At 38.0% G+C, this 26,754-nt stretch overlaps 4 protein-coding genes across 4 annotated transcripts; 1 reads left to right on the top strand and 3 right to left on the bottom strand.

The window, feature by feature from the left end:
* The first annotated feature begins 413 nt into the window (after positions 1-413).
* Positions 414-4,518, top strand: LOC111918803 (polygalacturonase At1g48100). The gene is made up of 6 exons (XM_023914428.3): positions 414-815; positions 2,572-2,703; positions 2,829-3,104; positions 3,274-3,481; positions 3,556-3,746; positions 3,879-4,518. Exons 1-6 carry the CDS (start codon positions 477-479, stop codon positions 4,269-4,271), a joined length of 1,539 nt encoding a protein of 512 aa, XP_023770196.1. The 5' UTR covers positions 414-476; the 3' UTR covers positions 4,272-4,518.
* Positions 4,519-4,568: 50 nt separating this feature from the next.
* Positions 4,569-11,294, bottom strand: LOC111918801 (uncharacterized protein At4g10930). The gene is made up of 14 exons (XM_023914427.3): positions 11,132-11,294; positions 10,942-11,010; positions 10,309-10,409; positions 10,084-10,174; positions 9,913-9,962; positions 9,650-9,719; positions 9,240-9,349; positions 9,073-9,138; positions 8,794-9,002; positions 8,427-8,706; positions 7,353-8,346; positions 7,202-7,276; positions 6,043-6,930; positions 4,569-5,051 (listed from the first exon to the last, which is right to left on the bottom strand). Exons 2-14 carry the CDS (start codon positions 11,008-11,010, stop codon positions 4,833-4,835), a joined length of 3,222 nt encoding a protein of 1,073 aa, XP_023770195.1. The 5' UTR covers positions 11,132-11,294; the 3' UTR covers positions 4,569-4,832.
* A 2,324-nt stretch (positions 11,295-13,618) lies between these two features.
* LOC111918804 (GDSL esterase/lipase 7) lies at positions 13,619-15,775 on the bottom strand. The gene is made up of 5 exons (XM_023914429.3): positions 15,153-15,775; positions 14,890-15,017; positions 14,570-14,809; positions 14,227-14,482; positions 13,619-13,998 (listed from the first exon to the last, which is right to left on the bottom strand). Exons 1-5 carry the CDS (start codon positions 15,673-15,675, stop codon positions 13,778-13,780), a joined length of 1,368 nt encoding a protein of 455 aa, XP_023770197.1. The 5' UTR covers positions 15,676-15,775; the 3' UTR covers positions 13,619-13,777.
* Positions 15,776-21,720: 5,945 nt separating this feature from the next.
* Positions 21,721-25,293, bottom strand: LOC128126747 (uncharacterized). Its single transcript, XM_052764846.1, has 4 exons — positions 24,936-25,293; positions 24,346-24,839; positions 22,973-24,252; positions 21,721-22,702 (listed from the first exon to the last, which is right to left on the bottom strand). Exons 1-4 carry the CDS (start codon positions 25,291-25,293, stop codon positions 21,721-21,723), a joined length of 3,114 nt encoding a protein of 1,037 aa, XP_052620806.1.
* Between the last annotated feature and the right edge of the window lie 1,461 nt (positions 25,294-26,754).

Here is a 26,754-nt window from a genome sequence, read left to right on the forward strand (position 1 = left end):
CCATATTTTAAAATTATTTTGATGTTAGTCCTTCTGCATTTCATTGCAAATATATCCTTAAATTTACACAAAATTGCAAGTTGGGTTCAAAATATGAAATCATTTTATATTGATCAGAAAATGTATATCCGCAATAAAATGTAAACTTAAAGGCAATAATGGGGCAATTTTAAAATACGTACTGAACTTTGGGTAAAACATAAGAGCCAAACTTGTAATTTACTCATTTTGTTTTGATCATGATTTTAATTTCTTGTTTTTAAAGACAATGTAAGAAAATAATGCAACCAACAATAAGTACAAAAAGTAATAAATATTTTTGTTAACATACAACAATTAAAAACATAAAATAAAAAGCAGCCATAAAGTTTGAAAGAAAAATAATTCATTATATTATATAAATACCAAATCATCTGCCTCTCTTAACTCATCTTCTTCATCACACTCTCCCTCCACACACCCCTTTCTGTAAAAAAATGACAATTTCGAGTTTCAGAAGCTTCACATTAGCGATTCTCGTCGCCATTTTAGTGTGGAGTTCAGCAACTCATAATTCCTGCAATGCAACAAGAAGTGGTAGGCATTGGAGGAAGAATCGAAGCACCTCTACTACGTTATCCAAGAAGAAATCCGGCAACAACCACCACAACGGCGGTGGCGGAAAATCGAAGTCGAAATCTTCTTCTCATAAAGCACCACCGGCTTCAGCCCCTGCACCGCCGGAGCATGACGACGGTGGTGTCCCTGCCGCTGCAAATACTTACAATGTGTTGAATTTTGGCGCCAAAGGAGATGGAATTGCCGATGATACAAAGGTAAAGTACTCGATTTCTATGATTTCTTCAGATTTTAACAAGTTTCTTCACCAAATATGTCATTGTTTTTCTTCTAATTGTTGACGAAATTAGAAGCCAAAAAAGTCATTTTGCTTGAAAGCATGTTTCAGTGAAAAAAGGGAAAATACGTTTTATAAAACAATTGACATTTTTATTTGTGGTTGCAGAATAACAACCTAATGTGATTTGATAAAAATTTAAATTAGTTTATACATATAACCCGTCATAGTTTGCTGGTTTTGCGAGTTTTTTAAATTGTCATGAAAAAACCAAATTCAAAAAGCTACTTTTCATGAGTTTTTTTTTTTTTTTTTTTTTTTTTTTTTTTTCTAAATATACCCTTTCAATTACTTATGAAAAACACATTTTTTTAAATGACTTTTATATCATTTTATATATGTTTCAGTTATTCAGATTTTATTAAACATTATTTTTTATCAACCAACTTTTTCGGCTACGTCATATATTAATAATGTTTTTGTCAATTTATGCAATAAAACTATATTTAGAGGAAGTATACAATCCTATTATTTTATTTTAAGACAAATATGCAAAAATTTTCTAACATGTTTACTCAATAATAGGACGATTTTATAATTGGTGTTATTTGCATAAAATGGTTAAAAAAAAAAAAGTAAAATTTGTTGCAAAAATTGATAAAAACCGATGAGCAATTGTTGTAGAAAATGGTAATAAAATAAAACATTATTATGTGAACATACTTTTAATCATTGTCATGTCATGTTTAAATAAAACATAATTTTATATTTAATCTGTTAATATAAATTAGAAAAATAAGATATATTTCATTTTTTTCGTGTAATATAAGAGTAATATTAATTAAAATTATTAAAATTTATTGCAAATAAAAACAAAAAAAACAAATCTATATAATAAAAGGCCACAGATGGACCAGATATAAATGATTCTGTTATTTTAGTTACAGCACCCGATTGGCCGATTCTGTCCAAACTTCCAACACCTGTAAAATCTGAATATATAACTTTTTTAATTCTGAATAAAATTTACAACTTTATAGTAAAATGTACAATAATTTGGTATATAAATAATGACTCTGAAAAGTTTAAAAATTATGATACAAAAGTTTCAAGGGATCAGAACTTTAAAAGCATAAAGTGAGCCAGAAATCTTATAATAGTGTACCGAAATTTATTTATTGGATGTAAATTTGATTTAGGACAAAAAACGAGTATAATAAAATGCATGTTCAATACTATTGAGATGAAGGATATACGGGATTCCCTTTTATATATATTATTGCCAATAATCATTATTATAATATTTATTGATACTATTAGCTTTGATCAACAAGATTCCTCATTTTTTGTCTTTCTTAAATAGCAATTTGGATGTTATTAATAGTCAAACATTTATATGAAAATATATATATATATATATATATATATATATATATATATATATATATATATATATATATATATATATATATATATATATATATATATATTAAAAGTTGTAGTCCTTTCTTCCAAAAAATTATACAACACTTTATATTATATATTACTTCTCAATTAAAATTTCCTTTTTCATGTATGTCTTCAATTAAAATTTCCTTTTCATGTTAACAATCCATGAATACAGCCATATTTAGGAACATAAATCTATGATTTATTTTTATTGTCTAGAAAAAATTAATGTTCATTATTTTCTATTTGTAATATATTAATATGTTGAATTTTGTTTATTTAAACAGGCTTTTGAAGGTGCTTGGGCAGTTGCATGTAAAGTGAAGGGATCAAAAATTATTGTTCCATCACCATATAAATTCCTTCTGGGCCCCATCACATTTTCTGGTCCTTATTGCCAACCAAACATTGTTTTCCAGGTAATTTATTGTAGACACGTGATCTTAAAATCTTTCGCTTTCTACCCTTCTACTTATATTACAAATTTACCCCTAAACTATCAACACATTTTCACAATTTGAAACTTTACATGGAATTTTGACAGGTTGATGGCACCATAATTGCTCCATCAAGCTTCAAACCTTATGGGTCAGGATTGTTTCAATGGATTCTTTTCACAAAACTAGTAGGACTCACTATTCAAGGGGGAGGCACCATTGATGGAAGTGGCTCAATTTGGTGGAAAAGCACTCCCTTCGATGATCCACTAGACGATGAACTAAAACTAATCATTCCTATCAATGGAACAACCGGAAAAAAGATCTTACATTCATCCATAACCGACTCACTTGGAGGCATAATGCCGAGCATAAAACCAACCGTAAGTACATAAATATTTGTATTCGAGTTTCAGCAACAAGAGTGTGGAAGTTTCAATTCCAATGTGGATTGACTCAGACGTTGCTGGAAGAATAACCGTTTTACATAAATATCACAAGAGTTTTGAGCTTTTATTGACCTTCACATATGTTTTTATTGTGTTGAAACAGGCAGTGAGGTTTTACGGGAGCTTTGATGTGACGGTGACCGGGATAACAATCCAAAACAGCCCTCAGTGTCACCTCAAGTTCGATAACTGTGTAGGAGTCTCGGTGTATAACTTCAAAGTCTCATCACCTGGTGATAGCCCAAATACAGATGGGATCCATTTACAAAACTCAAAGGATGTGTTGATCCACACTACCGATCTCTCATGTGGTAATTCAGCACTTGAATAAAATCTTGATGGTTATAATATAAGATCGATTTTTAACATGTTACTTGATCTGTAGGAGACGACTGTGTTTCTATACAAACTGGGTGTTCAAACATTTACATACACAACGTGAATTGCGGCCCGGGTCATGGTATCAGTATCGGAAGCTTAGGAAAAGACAACACGAAAGCTTGTGTCTCGAATGTCACGGTTCGAGATGTCATGATGACTAACACCATGAACGGTGTACGAATCAAAACATGGCAGGTAATGTGACAATTTTTTTTGTCATATCTTACCTCTCAAGTCTAATGCTTCAGCTAGTTGGTCTATGTAGACCAACTAACTGAATGGTCAGTTGATTCTTCAATGAATAATTTTATTTTTATCATGCTGCAGGGTGGATCAGGGTCCGTCAAAGGAATAATGTTTTCAAATATTCAAGTTTCGGAAGTTCAATTACCGATAGTAATCGATCAATTCTACTGCGATAAAAGCACGTGTAAAAACCAATCGTCTGCAGTCGCTTTATCGGGGATTAGCTACGAGCGTATTAGGGGGACCTACACAGTCAAACCGGTTCATTTCGCATGTAGTGATAACATGCCATGTACGGATGTGAACCTAAATGGTATAAATTTAAAACCGGTTCAAGAGCGATACCACATGTATGACCCGTTTTGTTGGAAGACATTTGGCGAGCTGTTATCGCCAGCTGTCCCACCGGTTGAGTGTCTGCAGATTGGTAAGCCGTCAAGCAGCCATGTCCAGGCCGATCATGATTCATGTTAGTGGAACCATTGTGGTCAATGGTGCATGATGTGGGTCCGACCTTTTGACTTTTAGGAAGTCAAGAAATGCATATTCTTTGTAGTAATAGATTATACAGATGTTAGTAGTATTGGTAGTAGGTAAGATCTTGATGCCATGAGTGCAGAGTCTATGGGGTGACTCTGGATTCATATAGATATATATATGTATAAGTGTTTGTTTTGCTTTGTGTGAGATAATGAAAAAGCCCATTACTCTTCAAGTTTCATTCTTTCGTTCCTAAACAACCAACATACTAGAAAAAAGGTTAAATATGCATTTATGCAACAATTTTTTTTTTTTTTTAATTTATGGAACAATATCGCTTTTTATACAAATTTTGAAACATTTTACCCGTAAACTATGCGGGCGGATGAAAGAAACGTGGGTGCATAATTCGGGTGAGATGCATTTCGGGCAGCTGAAGGGTGAACACAATGATCTTCAATTCTTCATAAAACTTACCCTTTGTGATCTTTTAATATTCGGGTAGCCTGCCCGATTCATTCTTCAAAAAATTTGGAAGCAAAAATGAACATGAAGTTATTTGTTATTTTCAAGCTTTTGGGCAGCTTCAACATATTGTTCAGCAAGTTTCTTGACTTTTTCCCCTTCTTTGATGAGGAAATTTGCATTGGTATCTTTGGAATGGAACTTCATGATTTTGTCGGTTGTTTTTCCCACAGCCCATCTGTATTGGTCAACTGTGATCACTCCACTTTTGCACAATGGTCTGATGTGCTCTTTTATGTATGCTTCAACCTGATTCACATATTTACAAACATATAATTACCTTCATAACAATCTCCCAGTGAAAAGCTACAAAAAACACATATTTAGGCACCAAATCTTTTTCCAATTCCAACCCCACACTAAAAGCACAGACCATGTTCTTATTAGTATTATATTACATTATTTAAACTTGCCAATTATGATATGTAATTAGTTATTTATTAAATTCTAAAATATTTATGTTATGAGAAAATTACACTTTTGGTCCCTGTGTTTAGCTAATTTTGGTCCAAAAAAGTTTTCTCATGCAATTTTGGTTCTTATTTGAGGTTCTTGTAACGTTTTTGGTCTCTATTGAAAGTAAAATGAATATTTTTGGTCCCAAAAAGTTTTCTCATGCAATTTTGGTCCTTTATTTGAGGTTTTTGGTCCCTATTCCAAATAAAATGAATATTTTTTTGGTCCTTAAGTATAGCTGATTTTTGCAATTTTGTTCCCAAAAATATAATCATTATATTAGCACAGGAACCAAAAACCTCAAATAAAGACCAATATTGCAAGAGAACTTTTTGGAACCAAAATTGGAAAAATCAGCTGTACTTGGTGACCAAAAATGTAAGTGAATGAAAAATCTATCAATATAAAAAACAAATCAAGAGCTTTCAAACAAGTACAATATCGAATACTATGCTTAAAAGTATTAATATACATTCAAAATTTATCAATTTTCTTTTATCAAATTTTCATAACATAAATACTTTAAAAACTAAGAAATAACTAATTACATATCATAAGTCTGTTACAATTTAATAAAAGGGCTAGATACTAACAGGTTTATGCTTTTTTTAGCATTTGTATAGTGGACTCTCTTTTGGACAGAGGGAGTAAAAAGCTTTTGGAAGTAAGATTTGGAAAACTATAGGCAGTCTGAATTTTCAGAAATACATGGACATGGACTACTTATTATGCCACATAGAATGCAAACTTCTAAAGAAAAATGATAAAGAAATGCACTACTAACCTTCTTAAACACAGAACTGTGTTTTTCAGACTGCTGCTTCTTGTCAGGGTGAGATTTTTTGTCCTTTGCTTCTACTATTTCTACAGGCTTATTTGTGGCATCAGAATCAGATGCCTTGGCTTCTATGTTTACTTGTGAAACAATGTTTTCAGTTACGAAATCAAGTGGTTTTATTTCAGGATACTTGTTAATAAGAGGTTCTTTATCAGGGCCATATAATTCTTCACATTCATCAACTTCATCTTCTTCACCTTTTGTTTTATCTTCATTTGTATTTTCCATTATTACCGGTGGTGCTTCTTCATGATCTTCAAACCTCCAACCACTATCTGACCTCTTGGAATCAAGTGTTGAAAAAACCATTTTTATTTTCGTATCATCATCTTGAAGTTTTTTTGAAGTTTTTTTAATCGCATCACTCACACCAATAAAGTTTTCTTCCTCCAGATCATACTCAAAATCACCGTATATATCAAGTTCTTGTTCATCATCTATTTCAAATACATTATCAGGACCATCATCTTCTTCCGTTTTTTCACAAACTGGAGGACTACCTGGGGGTGAATCCGACAATAAACCAGCATTTCTAAGCGCTTCATTAACATCCACATCAGCATCCACGTCAGCACTGGTTGTTGTTGTTTCTGAGTTATCAGCAATGACAGGTGTAGGTTTAGGTTCTGAATCAATATTATTATTATCTGATCTGTGTAATAACTCCTGGGAGCATAAATTAACATAAACTAGCTTGCTGTTTGATCTATCTGCAACTGACTTTTCAATATTGATAGCATCTGCAACAGCCAACTCTATTTCTGCAGTTGGCCGAGTAGTGATTGGCATGTGTGTTTTTTTCAGGAAATGCTCCGTGATGCGGTGAAGTTGAGCCTATAAAATCAAAGGTCCAGAAACAATCAATTGAAGGGATTGATTAAGCTTATTATAGTATAATAGGAGGAAATGAAAGTAGGGATGCTAGAATAAACAAATAAATGAAAGTATGTTGCTAGTCCTTGGATTCAACCCATAAGGATCTTCAAAGCCATTTTCACAAAGCAAATTTCATTACTATATTAGGGTAAATTTCTCAAAGCCATTTTCACTAAATGCAAGAAATAGCATCTACTTCTACTTATTATAAGCATTTTACACATCATACCTGCCTAACTGAAATGGGGATTTTATTATGTCGGCTAGTTGCCAAACTTGGTCGCATTTCAACGGGCAATTTAGCCTGCAATACAAAAAAAAATGATATTAAAGAAATAAAACTAGCTACAAGATTAGTAGATAATAAAATGTTGATATACCAGTAGAGGATAATTTCCTTTAAGAGCCACATTATCTTGCCCCTGTGTGGAATTGTTTCCGGAGACAGCTGTCTTTCTTGCAAGAACCTCCATAGCCCATTTCCTTTTGTCGACTTTAACATCACTAGATCCATTGCCTGATTCCTTTTGGGCATTCATAGATGACTTCTCTGAGCTCTTATTCAGATTTACCTTTTTACCCTTGGTCCCATGCACCAAAGAATCAGTTGGTTTCACAGACGCCTCAATTACATCCGGAGATTTCAGGGCAGAAAGAGGCTTAATATCAGCCTTCCTCGGAAAAACAGACGAATCCGCAACATACAGTCTCGAAAGAATCGAAGCAGGGGCATTTTCGGTATTTTCCTTTTTGACCTCTATAACCTCGGGACCCTTTCTTAAAAGATCAAGAACAGATTTCAAAGTTTGAATTTTTTCAGGCTTTGATACTACATTTGAGACTCGATGCTTCCAAAATTCAATCTCACAATCACGCGTCCATGCTCGCTTCCTTTTTCCACCAACCCCATAAATTTTTTTGGTTAAATTCTCACGTGTAGTTCCCTTTTGCAACAAGGCCTTTTTTGCTTTCATATTTAAGGGTAGTGGTGGTCTTTTTGTTTCTGTTTGTCCACCTGTCAAAGCTGTTCTGAATGCAGCCAAAAGCTTTGGATCAAAAAGATTATCTCCTATTTCTTTTGATGATCTGTTACGAACAGCTTCTCTAATTTCCTTCCTTAAGTTCTGAACTACCATTAATGACTCTTTATCATCGGCTGCTCTTCTCATAATCTTTTTTATCCTTAACCCTTTATCTTCCGAAGGTTTGTGGTATGGCCCCTGAACTATATCTCTTATGTCAGTTTCAACCCTTTGCTTTTTCGCCACTGCTTTATTTGATCTTTTAGAGTAATGAGGTTCATTCACAGAATGAGCAACACGACTTCTTTCTGCTTTAACAATCTTCTTCACTTTTGTTTCTCCTTCATCCCCACTTGAAAAAAGTATATAATTATGTATCAGATACAAGAATAAGATACACAAATAAAGAAGTAAGCATGCGAGAAAATAAACCTGAAATCTCTTTGCTTTCTCTTGCCACCTGTATTTCCACCAGATTTTCTTTTCTTGTCAGGTGAAAGCAATTCATCAGAGACACTTGTTTCTTCTTTAAAGTTTGATGATGGAAGATCCTCCTCCACTGGCTCTAACTTTGGTTTCTTGATAATTTTCTCAGATAATTGTTTTTCCAATTTGTGATTATCATCAATATCATCCTTAGTGTTGTCAATCCCCATGTCTTCACAAACATCTGACAACATTATCTGATTCCATTCTTCATTTTCTTGATTCCCTTCAGGCAATAAGAGCAGCAGAATCTTTAATAAATATAGACACAATGACTTGTCATCATGAACACCAAAACAATATCTGATCATACCAATTTGCAAGTTATTTATGCTTGAAAACATGTTTTCATCTTCTGCTTTTGTTTGTTGATTTCCATCAATGATGGAGACAACGACAGCTGTCTCTCCTGCATCAGCCACAGATACAGATACATTCATGGGGAAAGCAGCATCCCCTAATTGCTCATGTGTATTGCTTGACCCTAATTCTGACTTTTTTGATGCCTCATCAGCTAAACACCTGTAGAAAGAAATGAAGATTATTTTGATGTGATGAAATGATAATCTGGAAAGAATAGGAAAAATGATACCTTGGGCACAGCCACGAATTTTCACAACTCCCATCAGGATCGAATCCAACACATATAGCATGATACCTATTTCCATGAAATAAGAAACCAATTCATGAAAGAATATTGTAGGATAGAACTACATATTTGTTATGTGAAGATTATTAATCTAAGAACAATAACTATACCACAGATCACATGAATCACAAGCAATTGATGTATCAAGATCTGGATCTTCTTCAAGATTTGCAGACTGGCCTCGAATTTTGCAGCTGTCTCCTTCCAAGCAGCTGACTGCCTACATGATGATAGCAATGTACTTTAACTTATTTGTTTTTTATAGCATCTTACTTTCGTTTTCTGTTATTAAGACATTTTCCTTTGAAAAATCTACTCAATTATAGAAGTGAATATCTATTGTACTTGGATGACATTGCTATAACTGGGTAGATTGTTTCAAGGTTTGCTTATGTTTTGTAACATCCAAAATTATTGTGTAGTCAGCACATATATCTTAGAGCAAATTATTATTCATATAGCATTTGATGGGTTTAATGAGATAGCTTCTGAAACTAAGGTTCCCTTTAATGAGACGTACATTTTCATCAATATAGTATGATGGAAAAGAAAGTGTGTTATTGTTTCCTTCAACAGACCAATCATCATCTCTGCATTGAAGAGACAAAAAAGAAATCAAATTAGATACTGCTGCAAATTTAAACTATTAGTAGTGAGGAATATCAAATCAACAACACAAAATAGATTAAATCTTTGCAGATTACAGTCAGCTTTGTGGTCTTGAAGTCATCTAAAATGATAGTAAAGGGGGGAGGGTGTAAAATAATACATAAAAGGGAGTACCTTGCATATGATTCATCATCAAGCTGAACGTTTCCAATAGTATCATATACCTTCAAAACAATCATGTTCATGAAAAATATTAGTCAATGCACAGTGACATTCTAAATTTCTAATTAATAATTCTACAAAAAAGAAGCCGTAGTAAAAAAACACAGAGAATGCATAACTCACAGGAACACAAGTGATCAACTGAAATTCACTCTGGCAAAGTGGACATAGGTTAGTGATACTAGCCCAGTTGTCAATGCATGAAAAACAGTACCTGAATTGAAAGAATTAAGAGTGAATATCTCTGATGAAGTGATAGCAATGGCAATCATGATGATATACTAACAAACTATGCCCACCCCCAAACCCCAAATTAAAGAAAAAGATTGATAATATGAGGCATATTACCAATGCTGACAGCAATCTAAAACTCCTCTATCAACAACAACATCCATGCAAATCCCACATCTTTGACCTTCATCACCCTCGAACACTAGCTGTTCTTGTTCCTGCATATAAGGCACATGTACAAAACAGTATCAATGTGAAAGCTACATTTGAACATCTATTCAACAAATTCCAACTATAAACAGATGTATATCATCCATTATATTAGTCACATTTAATCAATATTATATACACTTGATCTAGCATATCTACATATACTCCCACCACTATAATGGAAAGAAATACACTTTAGCTTTTGATATTAAACCACCAATGCGTTTCCAAACTCTTGTTATGCTTTTCTTACAAAACTCAGAGAGACATTTCTAATTGCAGGAACTATTATCTTAACTTATTGACCACATTTCTGTTCATCATTTCAAGCAGTGATAACAATTTTGAAGTTGAAATGCGTGTATCACCTCCATAGTCCAATTCGTCATCTGTTTTATAGGAGGGAATGCGCTTTTGCACATCCACGATCAATTTAGCAAGTGCTACTTTTTTAGTGGAAAAAAGTATCGTCGAGCTAAATCTACTAATAGACAACAGAACAAAACTAGAATAACTAAACCGAAGATAACATAAACTCACATTATCATCATCTTCAGCTCCAAAAGTATAATCATCCTCGGCGCAGTCAGTGAACAGTTCAAATTCCATCTATTGTCATAAAAATCCGCAAAATACAGCAATCAACAAATACGAATTCAAATCTCATGATCATCGCCATTATTACCCAGATATAATTTCACATCGAAATTTTCATTATTCATCGACATACCTAGGGTTGCTGAAATCGCTTTACATGCAATTAATGGAGATTTTACTGCTTAGAAATTCATCACCAAGATGATTCTGCTGATTTTATTCTCGTTTTGGGGAATAATCGAAGAAAATGAACGCAACGTACAACCAAATGAGAGTCCGATTAACGTTTGATGACGATATTTTATTTCAATGAATCGTGAGAAAATAAAATTTCGCACGGTAAGACAGGGTGACTAAGGATGAGATTTAGAACCCGAAAATCGGACCGAAATCGGAATTGGACCGGAATCGGAATCGTAAGAACCGGAATATATAGAACCGGTTCTGGTTCCGGGTTTAAGAATTGGTTTTATCCGAGTTCCGGGTAATCCGGGTTTGGGTCCATCGGGTCCGGGTAAACCGGGTCTAAAAATCGGAACCGATTTTTGGAGCCGGAACCACTTTTAGGGCCGGAACCGTTTTTTTGTGAAACGTTTAAAAGATGCATATCTCATTTGTTTCAACTCCGATTAACATACGATTTTTTCCAACATGTAGTTTAGAGTTTATACATGATTTTAGACTATAATTTGTCATTTTTAGTTTTATATTCATTGAATTACAATCCCCCCAAAGTCAACATATCAAAGCTAAAAGAATTTAATTTTTTAGCTTTTTTGTATTCGATGAAAGTTTTAAAACATGCATATCTAATTTGTTTCAAGTCGGATTGACATGTGGTTTTTTCTAACTTGTAGTTTATAGTTTGTACATCATTTTAGACTATAATTTTGTCATTTTTGGTTTAACATATAATGATTTACAGTCCTTCGAAGTCGGGATATCAAAACTGAAAATTTTCAACGTTTCAACTATTTGTTTTTGTACTTTGTATTATGTGAAAATGTTAACACATGCATATCACATTCGTTAAAAGTCGGATTGACATGCGGTTATTTCCAATATTTATTTTAGAGTTTGTACATGATTTTATACTATAATTTTGTTAATTTTGGTTTCATATTTAATGAGTTACAATCCCCCAAAGTCGGGATATCAATATGAAAATTTTCAAAGTTCAACACACTAAGTAGTAAGTAATTACCAAAAAATTCTAGTTTTTCCGGTTCTAAACTCACTTTATTCGGTTCCAACCTACCCACTTTGATGTTTCCGGATTTTCCGGTTCTAGACCCACTTTACCTGGAACCATACTCGGAACCGAACCGGAACCGGTTCCTATATATCGGTCTGGTTTCCGGTTCTACAAAATCCCGTTAACCGGTTTCGGGTCCATCCGGTCCGGGTTTGGACTCACTTTCATCCCTAGGGGTGACCATCCCGAACCGGGGCGGGACCGGTTTACATGCATCAGGCATATTGTGTAATGTGTGAAATACTTTAAAATGTTACAACTCATTCCACTAAAGTCAAATTGACATAATATATTTCCTAACATGTAGTTTACTATTTGTAATTCACAATTTTTTTTGTTACATATTCAATCAGTTACACTCCCCCAAAGAAAGAAGTATCATAGTTCATTTTCCAATCATGGCCAAGTGAACTGAGCAACAATGGGGAACATGGGAGGTGAATATAGAGTCGTCTGGAGAAGTTGAAGACGGAGGCCTTGTGTAAGTAGGTTATTAGTAAAGGGTGGATAACTATAAATAGTCAATTTAAAAACAAGATTCAAAGGTTGTGGTTCCCATGGTGGTTTTTAAACCATCAGGAACAATATATATAATTTATGTTAGTCAATTTTTTCGAACTTGCCTCCATTATGAGTTTAGTTTATGTAATCATACTCTTAACCATTAAACCATCTTCGACATACCTCTTTTTTTGCTCTAAAATTGAATAAAAATATTATTTCGTTTTCGATCTTATTCCATTTTTACTACAAAAAAAATATATTTTTAGTACTTTTTTTTGAACTTATAAATATTGTCATAAGTACCTTTCAACTTATTAGTTTTTTGATATATTTATTAAATTTTATATGAACTCAATACATAAACAATAAATTTTATATTTATGATTAATTTATATCAATTAAATTATAGTTAATTAAAACAAAGTAGGAATTGATAAACCTAAAATGTGAGAAACTAAAATTGATAAGCGAAAATTAAACTTCATTTTGGAGAAATGAATAATACAACTCTTTTTCATTTTGGAGAAATAAATAATAATTTGTATCTGGAGAATTACTATTCCTTTACTCCTATAAAATTGGAAATTGATGGGGTTGGATATTGTTTAACTCTGTAATAGAATAAAAAATTGAGTTTGAATTAGGATTGGAGATGCTCTACGACAACTTCAACAAATCATATATATGGTCATTACCAAACCCATATCAACAAACAAACCTTATGCCAAATGGATTCAATCTGATAACACATCAAATATACTTTATTATTTTTTTTTTGTAAGATAAAACCATATCAACCATATCAACCATAATCATTTTGGAGTACAATCTATTTTTTTAAGTCTGTCATACAAGTCCTGGTTTCTTTCAAAGTTAGTAATTCATATGAATATATACAATTCTTTATTATCCATACCACCCATATTCTTCCAACCAAATACACCACGAAACTAGATAATTTTCTCATAGAATACAAACTTAATTGAGTATCAAAGAATCAACAACACCAAAAACCACATATTATTTCACCATGTCCTCCATGTTCATCGGATAGCACATGGGTGTGTGCAATCCAGACCACACGTTATCCGCCAAAATCTCATTCACCGCAGCCGTTGGATGAAATTGGTCCCACCAAAGATGACTAGAAGCATTCTCGCAAGCCATTTCAGGGCCCATGCACATCATCCAACCATTGTATGGCCCCACGCCGCAACAAGCTTCATTTGTCACACTAAATCCTTCAACAAATAAAACAAATTGTCAAATCACTACTCTTTGAAGAAGAAAAACCCCTAAGCTGGCCCACATTGCCACTAGATTACACGGGTATCATGTGAGATGTAAATCAAACCACAGCCCCAAAGATCCCAATCCACATTGGAACGGTAAATCCCATAGAGACTTGAACCTTTGACTATTTTGTAAGTATCATATCATTAAGAAGAAAACAAGGGTTTTATTCTTACCATATCGATCAAAATTCTTTATTATATCCATGGACCCTTGATATGCGTCACAAAAGATAATGTTGGCATCCGTGAGTTCTTTGCGAAGCTCTGATATTGTAAATCTCATAACAAAGTTAAATTCCATTATCATGTTGTTTATCACCTTGATACAATCTCCATCTTCACTCCCATATTGCCACAAATAATAAGGTGCACAACCAATAGGCGCTAATCCCATCACCACCACTTTTCTCACATTAGAATTGTACAAATTCTGCATCACAAATACAAAATCAAATGGGACCCACAAAATGATATCAAGAATGTAAAAAGATTACGGCTTCTTTTTTTTTTTTGTTACCTTTATCTCCTCCTTCATGGAGTAGGCTAAAAACTGGTTAAATTTCCATGATACATACTTGGATTGTACATCGGACACGTTAGGAAGATAGTAATGTATGTAATCATTAGTTCCAATTGAAATATAGATTATGGAGTTTGAGATGAAATTAGCAGCTGTTTGTTCGCCCATTTGTGTTATGAAAAGTTGAAAGGTGTCTATAGTCTGTTGAATTTGTTGGCCGAATGATACGTGTTGACCCTGCAAAACGTAGATAGTTTGGCTCTGATCCATTTAAAGAATCGGGAAAAATATAAATTTGGTTCATAAATTAAACCTACCAATTCTGATCCACTAGAGAAGATGATCCCAGCACCAGCAGAGGCATAATTGACACCATGGATCATATCTTCAATAGATCCGGCTTGACCTAGATAGCTTGGAACAAAAGGAAGCCCTAGACGCAGTGCTGATGAAAATTACCAAGAAAATTGAAAAGAAATGAGCAATCAGAATATGATGCTTGAAAATGCTAGACATTTGGTTGAACACCTAGAATGCAACTAGATTGTAACAATAAGGAAATAAAGAAACAGTTACTTACCAAGAAAATCCACAGGGATTCTTCCGTTGCAGAATCGTCCGGTGGGTTGATGTGTATCAAAATCACGTCCATAAGGAAGACGATCTGCACGAGCAAATGTTCCCAAGAAATTGTTGGTTCCACAGTCAACAGAAGAGTCACCAAGAACGAATAGCGCCCTAACTGGGGAAGCAGGCGGCGTAGACGGTGGAGATGGAGATGGAGGCGGTGGAGGTGGAGGTGGAGGTGGCGAGTATGGAGGTGATGGAGAAGGAGGTGGTGGGTTTGAAGGAGATGGGTGTGGAGGTGATGCAGTTGCCGGCTGTGAATCCGATGGTAGATAGGGTGATAGGGATGACGGTGGCACTGTCGATTGTGGTGGTGGAGCAGGAGAAATAGAGTTAACCGGCGATTTAATTGGAGGTTGTAAAGGGCTAAAACGAGAGACTTGATTGAGCTGAAGAGCCATTACTAAATCGAAATGGAAGAAGATGGCACCAGGGAAGATCAAGAATTGCAAGATTCGAAGTGTGAAGGACGCCATTGATGTGCGTACAGGAAATTGGCGGGTAAAAAGTAGTTTCAAGTTAACGATAGTCTGAATGTTGAGGTAGATGATGAATGATGATACAGGTTATGAGATTATGGGCTTTGTCCCTAACCGGGCCTAATTAAATATTGGACATTTTATTAGCCTTAACTATAAGCAAAACTCTACTAAGATAAATAATTTTTAAATTTTATTTCTATATCTATGAAATTTATTTTGCAAATGTTTAAGGTTACTTATAACATAAAAGTAAGATGTAAAAATGAGTATGGAATTTATTTTGCAAGTTGTCTAATGTTAAAATATAATAAAAGTTGTAAAAACAAATGGAGAATTTACGTTGCAGAATTTTTAATGATCGAGATGTGCTTTTAACTAATGTTATAATTGATGTGCATTTTGTTTTATTCCATTCTAAGTTTATCCCAAACAAAAATGTTATTTGGTTTTCCGTCGAATTACCAAAAACCGATCAGGTTAAACCTCATACAGTCTGTTTTGTAGTTAATTTTGAAGTGTTAAAAAACTTATTAAACCAAATAACAAACTAAAACCACTTAAACTTAACCTCATAACACCCCTTTGTTTACTTTAACTAATGTATATGTTTAGGCCAAAATTTGAAGAAGAAAATGCAAGGAAAAAAAATTAGACTTGCATTCTAAAAAGGAAGAAAAAAATTTTAAAAAATGAAGAGGAATTCATTTAATCTTTTTTTCTTTTTCAATATACACAAAAACATAATAATAATAGTGATTTATACATATTGTACAATGCATACAACATAATTTAGTTGAATCGGTAGGTTTCTCACTTTAAATTGATAATTAAATGATAATGTCACCTCACTACCAAAAGGTCATGGTGATATGATTTGTTAAACTAGTGAATGAATAATAATGAACTTTGTTCCTTGTGTTTTGTTGATGATTTTAGTTTAACCTTACATTTCGTGCAATTGGAACTAACATATGAACAAAGAGACTTATCATTTGTACTCTATATTATATGTTATGGCGAATGCGGAAATGCATGCATATATAAGATCGAATTATAATCCGATACGACAGAAAGGTGGGGGTCAAGGGGGCGCATTCCCTTGCAAGGTCTTAGGGGCAGTGCCCCTAGCGAGGTCCAAGGGGCAGAGCCCATGGCGGTGGATAGAACCATTTTCAATCTCTCCTTCCAAACGAACTCAAAACTCTCTGGCGATTTGGATTGTGTTTCTATGCTTAGATACACAAGTGTCCTTTTGGATTGTCCTAAAATGGATTTCCTGTAACCCATACATTGTGTAACATCCCGGATTTTGTAGGTATTTTCGAATCCTCCCTTTATTATTATCCTTGTTATTTTAGTCCTTGGGGATGGAAGGGTGGAGCCATGAGATGCCCTAATGGCTAAAGTTGCAACTTTGGATCATGAGGAGCACGCTAAGCGTACATAAGGGTACGCTGAGCGTATTAGGCGCGCCCTAGTACGCTGGGTGTACACTTGTGTACGTTGGGCGTACTCACGTCAGGGGAAAACCCTAATATTTAGGGTTTGGGTGGTATGTAAGTATCCGTTATGAGCTCATAACCCTCTACCATTTCAGTCTCCATAGTTTTGAGCCGTTTTCCCCCAAACCCTAACCTCTTTGTTGAGTGTATGAGCTAAAAGTGTGTGTTTTGAGTTGTTGAAGAAGAAGAAGTTGCATCAAGGTGTTGGAGAAGTGAGGCAAACTTGAAGATCTGAGATTATCTTGTCTATTAGAAGCTCCAGGAGGTAAAAATCTTCTGCCTTTATGCTTATATGACATAGATCTTGCCTTGATAGCTTTATGACACCCTTCTTGTCCCAAAAAGTCTCAATATTGTGCATGTTATGTTTTGGACGTATTAAGTTGTCCTTTCAGACCCTAAGAAGGATTCTAAGTGATAAAAATGAGGTCCCAATGGCTAGAAGTGTCTCATGCAAGTGGTAGAAAGGTCTTAATGGATTAAGATCTTGCATTAAGGAATTTCTGGACGTTCAAAGTCTTAAAGTTTGAGACTTATGGTTCTTGCCCAGAGCATTTGAGGGTTCGGTTCATGTTGAACCAGCTTCGCTTGGGAGCGAAGAACTGGTGGAAGTTTGTGACAGCCAGTTTTAGTCCTGCAGAGCATACAACAGTGACCTGGGAGAGGTTTACATTGTTGTTCCAAGATGAGTATGTTCCCCCTGTGGAGAGGAGTGGTTGGCCCAGGAGTTCCTGTCTCTCAAGCAGAAGATTGAGTCGGTGACAGAGATTACACAGATGTTTCACGAGAGGGCGTTGTTTTGCCCTGAGCATGTGTCTACTAAGCAGGCATGCATGAGCCGGTATTTGAGCATTCTGAGGAGGGATATTCGAGAGTTTGTGGCAACTCGTCTTATCGGACATTTTTCGAGCTTCAGGCAAATGCTAGGAGGAGGGATATCGAGCTGAAGACTTAGGCCAGGGAGGAGGCGCAGTCTTAGGGGAGAGATCGGAGGCCGGCACAGTCGCAGCCGGCAGCGAAGCGGGCTAAGACTGCTGATTCGAGATCAGGAGGCTAGAAGGGCTGCACTTGTGGCAAGTGCATCAAGAGTCATGAGGGATCTTGACCGACAGGGATTTGCTACAAATGTGGCAAGGAGGTGCATATGGCGAAGGATTGCCTCAAGGGATTTGCAGTCTGTTTTCACTGTAATCAGACCGACCATCGGAAGGCTGAGTGCCCTTACCTTGTTTGGGGATCAACCCAGGGCTCCATTCCTTCTGCTTTGCATGCGATTGATAGTCGGCCAGAGAAGGTCGAGGCTCCGAGAGCTCGTGGGAGAACTTTTCAGCTGACAGCGTAGGAGGTCCGCGGAGCACCTGATGTCGTGGCTGGTACGTATTTCCTTATTTATTTATTTTGAGATTTATTGTGCTTGTGTTGTGCCATATTTAGGTACACTTCTTGTGAGTTCTGTACCTGCCTTAGTGTTATTTGACTCGGGTGCGAGTCGATCCTTCGTGTCTTTAGCTTTTAGTCGTCACATCAGTGTCCGACATGAGGTGTTGAGTCGACCTCTGAGGGTTTCTATAGCTGATGAGCATGCGGTTTTTGCTGCTGATGTATTCCGAGGATGTGTGCTGGAGATTTTTGGTGTCGAGTTTCCGATTGATCTGGTACCGATTACGATAGGTGATGTATGTGTCATTGTGTGTATGGATTGGTTGATCCGTTTTGGAGCAGTGATCGACTGCGAGCGTCAGTTGGTGACTATATGAGACCCTATTGAGGGAGTGCATACAGTGTATGGCGAGGGTACCGGATCAGGGTCAGCTTTCTGCTCTGTTGCCACGGCGAGACAGAGTCTACAACAGGGTTGTGTGGGCTTTTTGGCGTATGTGATGGATACGCGGGGTGCCACTGAGAGGCCGAGTTCTATCGTCGAGGTTCCGATAGTGTGCGAGTTTCTTGATGTTTTCCCCAGGAGTTGTCGGGTGTGCCTCGCGAGAGGCAGGTGGAGTTCCGAGCGCGACGCCTATTGCCAAGGCACCTTATTGCCTTGCACCACTAGAGATGCAGGAGTTATCCTCACAACTCTAGGTGCTGTTGGAGAAGGGTTTTATCAAACCGAGTGGCTCACCATGGGGAGCGCCGATCCTTTTTGTCAAGAAAAAGGATGGTTCACACCGGATGTGTATTGATTACTGGGGGTTGAACAAGCTGACGGTCAAGAACCGTTATCCACTTCCGAGGATCGACGATTTATTCGATCAGTTGCAGGGGGCATCTTGGTTTTCCAAGATTGATTTAAGATCTGGATATCACCAGATGAGAGTATGCGAGGAGGATATTCAGAAGACAGTCTTTAGAACTCATTATGGGCATTACGAGTTTGTGGTGATGCCTTTTGGGCTCACCAACGCACCGACAACATTCATGGATCTCGTGAACCGGGTGTGCAGGCCTATTTGGACCGGTCGGTGATCATGTTCATCGATGACATCTTGGTGTATTCGAGGTCCAAAGAGCAGTATGAGGAGCATCTGCAGGAGGTTCTTGGGATATTGAGGTCGGAGAGACTGTATGCCAAATTCTCCAAGTGTGCTTTCTGGTTACGAGAGGTCCAGTTCCTGGGACACCTCGTTAATCAGAATGGGATATTGGTCGATCCGGCCAAGATTGAGGCAGTTATGCGATGGGAGATGTCGAGATCCCCATCCGAGACCAGGAGTTTTCTAGGATTGGCCGGCTACTATCGGAGATTTATCAAGGATTTCTCCAAGATTGCGGTTCCTCTCACCAGATTGACCCGAAAGGGCGTTACTTTTGTTTGGGGGCCTGAACAATAGGCATCATTCAAGATTCTTCGCTAGAGATTGTGCGAAGCTCCGATGTTAGCCCTTCCGGAGGGAGTGGAGGACTTCGTGGTCTATTCGGATGCGTCTATTTCAGGGATGGCTGTAGTGTTGATGCAGAGGGGTCGCGTGATAGCTTATGCGTTGAGGCAGCTGATGCCTCATGAGACGAGGTATCCCACCCATGATTTGGAGTTAGGGGCGGTGGTGTCCGCCCTCAAGATTTGGCGTCACTATCTTTATGGTGTTCGGTGTACCATATACACAGATCATAAGAGCCTGAAGTACCTGATGGATCAGCCCAACCTGAATATGAGACAGAGGAGATGGTTGGATGTAATGAAAGACTACGGCTATGAAATCTTATATCACCCAGGCTAGGCTAATGTGGTAGCCTATGCCTTGAGTCACAGAGCCGAGAGCGCCTCGATCCGGGATATGTGTATGAGGATGACGGTGATGACTCCAATCTTAGATACCATCCCAGAGGTTCAGGTGAAGGCTGTGAGATCGGCGAACCGCAAGAGAGAGCGTGTGATTGGGCAGGTTTCTGAGTTTGTGACGGACATTCGTGGGCTTATGACCTTCCATGGGCGGATTTGGGTGCCCTATACAGGTGGAGCTCATCGGGTATTGATGGAAGAGGCGCATAGATCGAGATTCTCGATCCACCCTGGGCCGCTAAGATGTATTTGGACCTGAAGAGAGACTATTGGTGGCCCTGTATGAAGAGGGATGTGGCATGGGTTGTAGAGAGGTGCTTGACCTGTCGTCGGGTTAAGGCGGAGCACCAACGTATACACGGTCCTTTGCAGCCTTTAAAGATTCCCCGATGGAAGTAGGAACAAATTTCTATGGACTTTATCACCAAGTTACCAAGAACTACGTGTGGGGTTGACGCGATATGGGTGATTGTGGACCGGTTGACGAAGAGTGCTCACTTCCTCGCTATCAGTAAGAGCTCTTCTGCAGAGAGACTGGCTAAGATTTATGTTGGAGAGGTGGTAGCACAGCATGGAGTGTCAATCTCGGTAGTGTCAGATCGAGACGTGCGTTTTACTTCCAAGTTATTGAAGAAATTACATGAGGAGTTTGGCACACATCTGCATTTCAGTATTGCATACCATCCGCAAACAGACGGGCAGAGCGAGCGGACGATTCAGACGCTTGAGGATATGCTGCGAGCATGTGTGATGGACTTCGGAGAAATTTGGGACACTTATTTGCCCTTGGCTGAGTTTTCTTACAACAACAGCCACCATTCCAACATTAGTATGCCTCCCTTTAAGCTTCTATACGGGAGGAGGTGTCAGACTCCCATTTGTTGGGGAGAAGTAGGGCAAAGAGTGATGGGCGGCACTAGGATAGTGTTGAAGACGACTAAGCAGATTCAGCAGGTCAGACAGAGGTTACTGACGGGCCAGAGTCGCCATAAGAGTTATGCAGACAGGCGACGATCCGAGCTAGAGTTTCAGGTTGGAGATTTTGTCCTCCTGAAGTTATCCCCATGGAAAGGGGTGATCCGATTCAGGAAACGGGGAAAGCTAGGACCCCGATACATTGGTTTCTTCAAAAATGACTTCAAAAGACACATCAAAACATTTTCAAAACTTCTTTATTCGGATGTAGAAACACGAAAGCATAAAGCTTTTCCAAAAATGCCCCTTTTTAACGTCTTAGGCGAGACGTCCTTCTAGCTTGGTTCAACACACCGGGACATCCAAGTGGATGATTTCAATAACACTTGCATTAAAACCTTCATAGAATGGCTTTAATCGGTGCCCATTGACTTTGAAAATTTGTCCCGTTTCTTCACTTTGGATTTCGACCGCTCCATGGTCAAAAGTCTTTATTACAACAAATGGGCCAATCCACCTTGATCTTAATTTACCTGGGAATAACTTCAACCGTGAATGGTAAAGTAAGACCCTATGTCCCGGTTCAAAATTCTTCCGGATGATGGACTTGTCGTGGAAAAGCTTCGTTTTCTCCTTATAAATCCTTGCGTTTTCATAGGATTCGTTTCTCAATTCTTCTAGCTCTTGGAGTTGAAGTTTCCTATGCCTTCCCGCCTCGTCTACGTCGAAGTTGCATTTCTTGACCGCCCAAAATGCTCGGTGCTCTAACTCGACGGGAAGATGACAAGATTTTCCAAAAACCAATCTGAAGGGCGACATTCCAATCGGGGTCTTATAAGCGGTCCGATACGCCCATAAGGCATCGTCAAGTCTCAAACTCCAATCCTTCCTTGTCGGGTTCACCGTTTTTTCTAGAATAGACTTCACTTCACGATTCGAGACCTCCGCTTGACCATTCGTTTGAGGGTGATAGGCAGTAGAGACACGATGAGTCACGTAATACTTCTTCAATAGAGCCTCCATCATTTTGTTGCAAAAGTGCGTCCCTCTATCACTAATCAAAGCCCTAGGCACACCAAATCTCGCAAAAACATTAGACTTTAAAAACTCGATAACCGTTTTGGCATCGTCCGATCTTGTGGCTTTGGCTTCAACCCATTTAGAAACATAGTCAACCGCGAGTAAAATATAAGCGTTGCCAAATGAGACGGGAAATGGGCCCATGAAATCAATCCCCCATACGTCAAAAATTTCACAAACAAGGATTGGGTTTTGGGGCATTTGGTTCTTTTGCGAAATGTTTCCCGTCCTTTGGCACCGCTCACAACTTTTGCAAAACATATAACAATCGCGTGACATGGTTGGCCAAAATAATCCACACTCAAGGACCTTTCTCAAAGTCCGGCTAGGTCCGAAGTGTCCCCCACAAGCAAATTCATGACAAAATTGCAAAATGGATTGGTGCTCTTGTTGGGGTACACATCGCCTAATGATTTGATCGGGACAATGTTTCCACAAATAAGGTTCATCCCACACATAGTATTTTGCATCACTTTTCAACTTGTCTTTTTGAGCACGTGTGAATGTGTCAGGATACCTTTTTGCGACCAAAAAGTTAACGATATCGGCATACCAAGGAATAGATTGAGTAAGGGAAAAGAGATGCTCATCCGGAAACTCGTCCCGCAATGGGAGAGGAGTTTCATTTGAAATGATCCGGCTTAGATGATCGGCAACGAGGTTCTCGCATCCACTCTTGTCTCGGATTTCCAAGTCAAATTCTTGTAACAGTAGGATCCACCGGATGAGTCTCGGCTTTGCATCTTTCTTCGTCATCAAGTACTTAAGTGCTGCGTGATCCGAATACACTATGACCTTGGTACCAAGTAGGTATTGTCTAAATTTCTCCAAGGCGAACACTATGGCCAATAGCTCCTTCTCCGTGGTAGAGTAGTTGCTTTGAGCATTGTCTAGTGTCCTTGATGCATAATAGATCACGTGGGAGGCCCTCCCATTCTTTTGACCCAAAACGGCGCCTATCGCATAGTTGCTTGCATCACACATGATCTCAAAGGGGAGATCCCAATTTGGTGCTTGCATGATGGGAGCGGATGTAAGCAACTCTTTGAGCTTGTCAAAAGCTTCCTTGCACGCCTCATTGAACTCGAAATCGACCTCCTTTTGCAAGAGTTGGCACATTGGTCTTGTTATCTTTGAAAAATCCTTGATGAACCTTCGGTAGAAACCTGCATGGCCCAAAAAAGAACGAACTTCCCGAACACAAGTCGGATAAGGTAAGCTTTGAATAACATCAATTTTTGCCTTATCTACCTCAATTCCTTTTTTAGACACAATGTGACCCAAAATGAGACCTTGACTCACCATGAAATGACATTTCTCAAAATTCAAAACCAAGTTTGTTTCGATGCATCTTTTTGAAATTTTTGTGAGGTTAGTCAAACATTCTTGAAAGGAGTTGCCATATACCGTGAAATCATCCATAAAAACCTCAATTATGTTTTCAACATATTCCGAAAAGATACTAACCATACAACGTTGGAAAGTAGCCGGGGCGTTACACAATCCAAATGGCATTCTCCGGTAGGCAAAAGTACCAAATGGACATGTAAATGTCGTCTTTTCTTGGTCTTCCGGTGCCACCGGGATTTGGTGAAAACCGGAATACCCGTCGAGACAACAATAATGAGATTTCCCGGCCAACCTTTCTAACATTTGGTCAATGAAAGGCAATGGGAAATGATCTTTTCTTGTGCTTGCATTGAGTTTGCGGTAGTCAATACATACTCTCCACCCGTTTTGCACACGAGTGGGGACCATCATACCTTTGTTGTTCTCGACCACCGTGATTCCCGTCTTCTTTGGAACGACTTGCACCGGGCTCACCCACTTACTATCCGAGATTGGATAGATCATCCCCGCATCAAGAAGCTTTAATATCTCTTTCTTCACAACTTCCATCATTGGCGGATTTAACCTTCTTTGCGCGTCTCTACTTGGCTTGCATTCATCCTCCATTAAGATCTTGTGCATACAAGTGGAGGGGCTCAAACCCTTGATATCCGCAATCGTCCAACCCATGGCTTCTTTATGCTCCTTCAACACCTTGAGGAGTTGCTCTTCTTCGAATTCGGTTAAATGAGTTGAAATGATAACCGGAAGGGTTTCATTCTTTCCCAAGTAAGCATACTTCAAATGTTGAGGTAAGACCTTCAATTCCAATTCGGGTGGTTGAACAAGGGATGGCGGCAATTTTGTGTGAGTTGGGGGCAATTCAATTTGCTTGACATCTAATCTTGTGAATTTTTTCATCTCCATTTTACTTACCAACTTCTCAACTTCCGGATCCAAAGAATAAAGCTTTAATTGTTCGGCTAGCTTCCCACAATCGAATCCTTTGCTCAAGATCATTTTCAACATATCACCGTTAGACAACTCAAACAATTCTTGAGTAATTGGCTCAACAACATCAACAAAGTACAAAGATGACACGTCACTAGGATATCTCATGGCATCATAAATATTAAAACTTATTGTTTCACCATCAAACTCCATTGTCAAACTTCCCGCATACACATCGATCTTTGTCCTAGCCGTCTTCAAAAACGGTCTCCCAAGCAAGATTAGAGCCGATTTGGAGGACACTTGCTCATCTAGATCAATCACATAGAAATCCGCCGGGAAGACTAATTGGTTCACTTGCACTAGCACATCTTCTAAAACACCTCTAGGAAAGACACTCGATTTATCCGCAAGAGAGATTATGACACCGGTTTCACTTAAGGGTCCGACATTTAATGATTCATATACCGAATAGGGCATGACATTGATAGAAGCACCAAGATCAAGCATAGCACTACTAAAAGTGACATCCCCAATCTTGCAAGGAACCGTGAACATTCCGGGATCTTTGCATTTGGGTGGAAGTTTCCTTTGTAAAACCGCGGATGCGTTTTCATTCATCAAAATTTTCTCATTTCCCTTCAACTTCCTCTTGTTGGTACAAAGTTCTTTCAAGAACTTTGCATATCTCGGGATTTGCTTGATTGCGTCAAGTAGAGGGATGTTTACTTCCACCTTTCAGAAGGTGTCCAAAATCTCTTTCTCCTCCATATTCTTCTTTGAAGTTGAAAGTCGGGAGGGGAACGGGGGTTGAGTGACTATTGGTGTTACTAGAGGGGCAGCCTTCTTTGGAACTCCGGCTTGTGCATCATTCTTGATTATAGGTACTTCAACGGGAATAACTTCTATCTCTTCCTCTTCTTCCCTTGGCTTCTTCTTTGAACTACTTTCTCCGGCTTGCTTGCCACTTCTCAAGGTCACCACATTGACATTTGGGTTCTTTTCGGTTTGAGAAGGGAGTTTACCACGGGATTCCAACTTGCTTATGGATGTAACTATATCTCCCATTTGTGCTTCAAGGTTGGAGATACTAGTCCTTGTCTCTTTTTGGAATTGTTGGGTACTAGTGGCTAGAGATTTGACAATGTCTTCAAGAGACATTCCGGAGCTACTTGGTTGGGATTGAGGAGGTTGTTGATGATGATGTGGAGGGTGTGGTTTGGGTTGATAGTGTGGTTGTTGATGTTGGTAATGAGGTTGTGGTGGTGGATAGGATGGTCTAACCAATGCATTTTGAGGCAATGATCTTGGGTTGTAGCTCATGTTGGGATTTGGCTTCCAACTTGAATTATATGCATTTTGGTAACCGGATGGTTTGTTGTGGTAGTTTTGGAACTCTCCCGTGGCATTCACATGCTCCGCATCTTCTTGAAGGATGGGACACATATCCGTAGGATGTCCCATTGTTGCACATATTCCACAAACCATCACTTGTGGAGTTTGTCCCATGGCTAGCTTTTGGACAACGGAGGTTAGATCTTTGATTTGAGACTCGAGATTTGATGTTCCCACTTCATTGACTTTGTGTTGTGTGTCTCTTTTCATATCTTGGCGAGGGCCAAAATGTTGTGAATTCGCGGCTATGGTGTTGAAAAGTTCTCTTGTTTGTTGTGGGGTTTTACTAAAGACATCTCCACCACTTGAGGCATCAACTAGTCTTCTCTCCATTGGCAACAATCCCTCGTAGAAGTGTTGAATGAGGAGTTGTTCCGGAATTTGGTGTTGTGGGCAATTATAGCACAAGTTGTTGAACCTCTCCCAATAATCATGGAAAGTCTCATTTTGACCTTGGCGGATTCCACAAATCTCATTTCGAAGACTTGAGACTCTTGAGGCGGGATAGAACTTATCGAGGAAAGCTCTTGCCATGTCGGTCCATGAGTTGATCGACCCCGGTGGAAGATAGAATAACCAATCTTTTGCTCTATCGGCCAATGAAAAGGGGAATGCCCTTAGCTT

This window comes from Lactuca sativa, chromosome 6 (genome assembly GCF_002870075.4).
Source record: "Lactuca sativa cultivar Salinas chromosome 6, Lsat_Salinas_v11, whole genome shotgun sequence".
Taxonomy (NCBI): domain Eukaryota; kingdom Viridiplantae; phylum Streptophyta; class Magnoliopsida; order Asterales; family Asteraceae; genus Lactuca; species Lactuca sativa.